The following is a 6,307-nucleotide window of genomic DNA, read 5'->3' as shown; positions in this document are numbered from 1 at the left end:
AACCTGTTGCTGCTACGTACTGATGTGCTTGATGCTAGTACTGTAGAGCAATGAGTCGCATGTCAACACAAGCACCGAAGTCAACATTACCTTCCTTCAATTGGGCCAACTGGCGGTGAATCGAGGAAGTACAGTACATACTGACGAAACTAAAATGAGCTCTAACATGGAAATTAAGCGTTTCCGGACACATGTCCACATAACATCTTTTCTTTATTTGTGTGTGAGGAATATTTCCTGAAAGTTTGGCCGTGCCTTTTTGTAACACCCTGTATACATAAATGATGTGGCGGACAGGGTGGGCAGCAATCTGCGATTGTTTGCTGATGATGCTGTGGTGTACGGTAAGGCGTCGAAGTTGAGTGACTGTAGGAGAATACAAGATGACTTAGATAAAATTTCTAGTTGGTGTGATGAATGGTAGCTAGCTCTAAATGTAGAAAAATGTGAGTTATTGCTGATGAGTAGGAAAAACAAACCCGTAATGTTCGGGTGCAGCATTAGTAGTGTCCCGACTAATGACCACAGCAGTTGAGTCCCATAGTGCTCAGAGCCATTTGCTCAGTAGTGTCCCGCTTGACATAGTCACGTTAAAATATCTGGGCGTAACGTTGCAAAACGATACGATATGGAACGAGCATGTGAAGATTGTGGGAGCGAAGGCGAATGGTCGACTTCGGATTATTGGTAGAATTCTGGGAAAGCGTCGTTCATCTGTAAATGAGACCGCATATAGGACGCTAGTGCGACCGATTCTAGAGTACTGCTCGAGTGTTTGGCATCTGTGCCAAGTCGGATTAAAGGAAGACATCGAAGCAATTCAGAGGTGGGCTGCTAGATTCGTAACCGGTAGACTCGAACAACACTCAAGTATTACGGGGATGCTTCGGGAGCTAAAATGGAAATCCCTGTAGGGAAGGCGACATTCTTTTCGAGGAACACTACTGAGAAAATTTAGAGAACCAGCATCTGAAGCTGACCTCAGAACGATTCTGCTGCCTCCAATATACATAGCGCGTAAGGAGGACGAAGGTAAGATACAAGAAATTAAGGCTCATACGTAGGTATATAGACATTCGTTTTTCCCTCGTTCTGTTTGCAAGTGGAACAGGGAAAGGAATGGCTAGTAGTGGTACGGCGTACCCTCCCCCACGCGCAGTACGGCGGATTGCGGAGTATCGATGTAGATGTAGACTGTAAAACATCCAATAAGAAACAGAGATGATAGATTTGATTAACTTGCAGGGCTCCCAGTAGCCTGTCAGCGCACTAAGAGCGTGTTACCGGAACTCTCGTTGCTACAACGGTTCGGGTAGCTGGAAACTGCTTCGTCACAGCAGAGAGTCCATTCGAACTGCGCGCCACTGAGTAGTTCCAGCAGCACCGCCCACAGCGCTGAGCTACAGCTCGGTGTCACACATGCTTGGGCCAACTGCTGTGCTGCCTGACAGTCTTACAGTTGGAGGTGTGCCGTGTGCACCATAGACCATAGTTGCGGCAGCGCGAAGTTACTCTGCGTTGTATCATCGAAGAGTTCGTATAATTTAAAGGCCCAAGTGTTGAAATGTAGGTGCTGTGAGTTGCGAAATCCTTCGTGATGCGTCATGTATCGTGCAGTTTGAGAATTACGGCCTGACTTCGGGTAAATCAGCGTTTCGTTAGTTTACACAGCAGCGACGTGAGTATAAATGGAATGACGGCTTCTGATTACAGCTGAAACACAAGTTGTTGCCATGCTTAGAACTCGGGGTTTTTAGGCAGGTCATAGTTGTTACTCGATGAACAATTAAGACACCTGTCTAAACTCGACGATACTGATTTGTAAACATAAGTGGCGTATACGTTAGCAAAATTTCGTACATGGTTTACTAGCAGTTAGTATATTCGTACTATTTACTGTAGATAATCTGTTTCATTCTGTTACAGTTGCATCTGTACTCAAGAACTCTGAAATGGAGGAGCAAGAAGGTCGTATGGCTGTTGATTCAGATGAGCCTATGACCAATGATGAAAACAACATTATTATAAACGAAGTGGATGGACTTCCGAACGTCCACCCAAACTACACGGAATTAGAGTTGAACTGCGACATGAGACATCAAAATCCAGATGGTGAGCGGTCGTTGGAGGACCTCATTCACGACGAAGATCTGCCAACCTCCTTGATTGTCACTAATTTGGAGAGCTCACTCTTCAAAAACGACGAGAGAAAAGTATAAATAAAAATATCTGTTAAGTTGTTTTTGTTATGTTGTCTATTTTGTACGTGCATGTCAACAGGAGGAATATTTTAAAACTGTATTCAGTGAATGCGTGTATTATGTGTAGTGTTTTTATGTAAAGTCCTGCAGTTCCATTGTTTTTATTATGTTGTTAAAATACATGTTGACTCCTGGTATTTCAAAACACATTGAGCATGTATTAAACAGTAGCTGCTAATGTACAGTATTATTTTGCTTGTGCACCCACCAGTTTTGTTTTTCCTGACAAAATTCCTGAATGTACTCCACTATTGTGTGCCTGCCCATAAATTTGATATAATATTTATTCAGTAGAATCCTGGTGGCGTTGACTTTGGAGCCTGTGTTTTGATTTTATGCAACTTGATCAAAATCTCTTAAAATGCTTATTAGTCTACACCCTTGGTGCATAATTGTAAGGGTGATGGAATATATTTACTGTTATTCCTGTAGTTCTCGAAGGTATTGTTAAAGTACCCTTTGCTTTTAAATATAGAGCACTGCACCTGGTAACGCTGCTGTATTTTCTGCAGCTGTTACTGATTAAGTGTTCATGATTTTTACTTTGAGAGTTTGTGTTCTGAGTGGCAAGTTTATCATTCAGTTGTTTAAAGTTAATGAAATGCTATATTGTTCAGCTCTAATTGCAACCACAATGCTGATCTTTTATATGTATGTAAATGAAACTGACTTACAGAATAACGTTAGTTACTACTTTGTCAGATCATTTAGGTTTTTTCCTTTTACATAGGCTATAGAGCTTGATTTTATGTTGAATTCTCCACCTTTTTTTTCTTTTTACATCAACCAGACAGTTAAAAGAAGCAGTTGCCAGCAGTCGTGCTGCATGTAACAGTAAAATAGCATTATTTTCTAGAGCGCCCGATGTAGGTATAATAAGAAATATTTATTGTGACAACAAAGTAGTTTGCTATAAATAAACGTGCAAAAACTACCCAATGTTCACAACTTTGATTTGAAATACAGGAAAATTACTCTTATCATAATAGTGTATGGCCTGCTGTGACCTTGGCAAACATTTACTCCAGGTTTTGTTATATGACCTATTAAGTTTGTGGATATTTTGGTGTGCTTTAAAAATATATTTTCTTAACAACTCCACATGTTTCTCTTATCCTGAATTAGTTGAATGATTATGATATCTGTAAAATATTTAAATTTAGGTCACCTGCAGTTTAGAATTTGGACTGAATTTCGGAATCGACATATCATTGCTGGTCATTAAAGTAATGTGCTGCTAAGGGATTTGTGTTCTGAACTACAGTATAATTCAGAAATCGGTTTTTGATAACATTCTCATTGCTCATTTGTTATTTCAGCAGCAATAAAGGGACAGTAGTTTAGACAATTCTGATTACTTTTTATGAAAAGTAAAAGAATTTTTAAACCATTCAGGATGTGATCAGGCCCCTCAATAGTAAACTGAGTAATTGCATGGATAACTACCATAAAACATGTCGATAGAGGACATAATGAAATCTGTCTGTGATTGAGTGCCTTCCTTCCTGCTTACAGTACTGACAATGTCAGAATGTCTAGAAAATTTGTTTCAAAGCCAGAGCATATGATGTGAATAGGAGGCATCAAAAGTGTACCATTTTTCCAGGCTTTGTTAAGGTTTGTAGTATGTCACTTCTGACAATAACAATGAAATGGAGGAAAATAGGATAGGGATAGGTGTGTCTTAAATGACGATGCTTTATTGAGTAAGTAAATGGGCTCTTGATCAGTTTAATGTCGGTTGGTGTGGATATTGAACTCTGCTATCGTAAGAGCTACACTGTGGCTGCAGGGAAAGTCAGATTTTGGACCTCATGTTTTTATTGAACTTTTTCACCTGCTCTGGCTTAGTGATGTACAAACAAGCCTAAATTTCATGCTCCCAATTGTTTCTCTTGCGAAGCCTTTTGGATAATTAAAGTAGTCCTACATCTGTTTATTTAGGCAAAAGTGTCAACATCGTGGAGAGTTGCTGACAAAGATAAGATTACTTTGTGGACATAGCAAAGGATTGAATTTAAAATCTTCTGGGTTGTTAGGACACTTTTTATATGCGGCCTAACAATCCAGAAGATTTTAATTTCTGTGTCAGTGGCCATGAAAGCCTGCAGACTTATATAGTAAAGGATTAATTAACAGGATCATCTTTTTTGTTCCACCCCAGTTAACTAGAATTTGGTGCTCATTTCTAAGGAACACCAAATCTAACCTCGTAATGTTCATTATAATGGAATCCACACAGTGTTAGAGCATCCTCGCCAGACTTACTCTGAAAGATAGATGTGGTGGTCATACTCCTTAAAAATGAAGTAGATGTTTTAATTAAAAAATGCTAGACTGTCATTTCAAAGTCTCTAATCTGATTTATGTTATCCTGGTTTAGGTTTCCGTTGTTAACTTAAATAACTTGAGGCAACTGTTAGAATAGTTCTTTAACCCGTAATCCTTGTCTAAACTGAATTGGTGTTTAACTCTTCGAATGAACAGTGTATTTGACTCAACTGTTCCCATCCCTTGAAGGCTCTCCTTTAGGCTGGGACTTAAAAAATATCATATGCAAATGAATGAATAGTCTCCACCAACTTTTTTCTTATTGGATCATGTGAAAAGTAGTCTACATAATGTGTGTAAAGTGTGAAGAGAAACTACCACCAATAATGATCGTTCCTACAACCATGTCCCATGTGCATACGATTTTGTCGCAGATCAAAAGGTTTTGGAATACTTAACAGCTCAAAGTGTTGACTTTGTCTTGTCTGCAAAGCTGAGAGGTACAACTTTGATAATTTTCCTCAAATATAGTCCAGAGATTTCCATCATACAGTAATTCATGTGTTACCTTTATCCTTCAGTCATCTCTGGATGTTTCTCCCATCATTACAGAAACAGCCTGATGGATATTGAGTACTTCACTTTTCTCATGGAAACAAAGGCAAACAGCATCAAAAACATAATTATATGCCTTTTGCAGCTGTTTAGGTGGTTAATCAATTAGGGCTTTTTTTCTGAAATAGGACTTTTCATTTGCTTGTGGTTGTGAACTGTGATTTAGATCTCAGTTTACACATACTTGTCATTAGCTTCTGCAGTGTTTCAACACAACACACACTCACAGTGGTTGTGGCACTGAATTCTCATTTGAGAGGATCTGGTATGAGCCCCATACAGTTTTTTGCGATTTCATTATTAGTCCCTCTGTAAAAGGATGAGCTTTATTTCTGTACTCATTGTTGTACTTGGTCTCGAATAACCTACAAAGATGATACACTTCTTTGTTTATTGTGGTGCTTCAGTCTGTGTTTTCGTCAATAACGGAATGTAGATACTCGTAAATACTTGTCCAAAAGAGTTTGAATTTTGTGATGTCTGTCTGATTTTCTTTCTCATTTTGTCTTCAGACTGGTACTCATGATTGAGCTTGTATATGCCTTCATGAAACTTATGGGAATTTCAAATAGAAGATTGGGCACTAACATGAATACTTCCATCAGTATACATGCACACTATCTGACAAATGGCAGATCGATAAATTCGAGCTGTTCTAGAGACTGCCTGTATGAAAGCTCTGAGTAATTCACACGTGTAAGCTTGATGTAGTGAGGGCAATTGACATTTCAATAACTTATTCAACTATGGGAAAATGTAACAGGTGACTTTGGTAGATGGTGAAATGACATTTCAGCCACAGTAACACTTTGTTTTCCTACATGGTTGTAATTGAGTACTTGTAATCTCACTGTTTGTAGAGAGTAGTCAAACCTGTTTAAGATGAGACTTTGCAAGTGACTAAATAGTAAGCAGTAGTTTCTCCATAGAAATGGGTGCGGCTGTTCTTCAGAATTAAATAAAATTAATATGTCAGCTGTGATAAGAAGAATTTTCTGTGACTTCCTCGTAGGGATAAAGCAACAATTAAATACTCGCAATGAAGCAGCTTACTACAGTCCCCAACAAGAGGGCTTCATCAGTTCCTCAAAAGTTCTGTGAGGATCATTTTGAATGTAGATATGTAGATAATCACAAAAGCAATAAGGAAGTCCATATCA

At 38.8% G+C, this 6,307-nt stretch overlaps 1 protein-coding gene across 1 annotated transcript in view; it reads left to right on the top strand.

The window, feature by feature from the left end:
* The first annotated feature begins 1,448 nt into the window (after nucleotides 1-1,448).
* Nucleotides 1,449-6,307, top strand: part of LOC126248158 (protein sarah) — a 47,522-nt gene continuing 42,663 nt past the window's right edge. Inside the window, exons 1-2 of the mRNA XM_049948903.1 lie at nucleotides 1,449-1,678; nucleotides 1,927-2,213. Coding sequence (XP_049804860.1) covers nucleotides 1,953-2,213 — 261 coding nt within the window. The 5' untranslated portion in view covers nucleotides 1,449-1,678; nucleotides 1,927-1,952. The remainder of the gene's footprint in view (nucleotides 1,679-1,926; nucleotides 2,214-6,307) is intronic.

This window comes from Schistocerca nitens, chromosome 3, assembly GCF_023898315.1.
Source record: "Schistocerca nitens isolate TAMUIC-IGC-003100 chromosome 3, iqSchNite1.1, whole genome shotgun sequence".
Classification (NCBI taxonomy): Eukaryota; Metazoa; Arthropoda; class Insecta; order Orthoptera; family Acrididae; genus Schistocerca; species Schistocerca nitens.
This window is presented reverse-complemented; position numbering and strand designations above follow the sequence as displayed.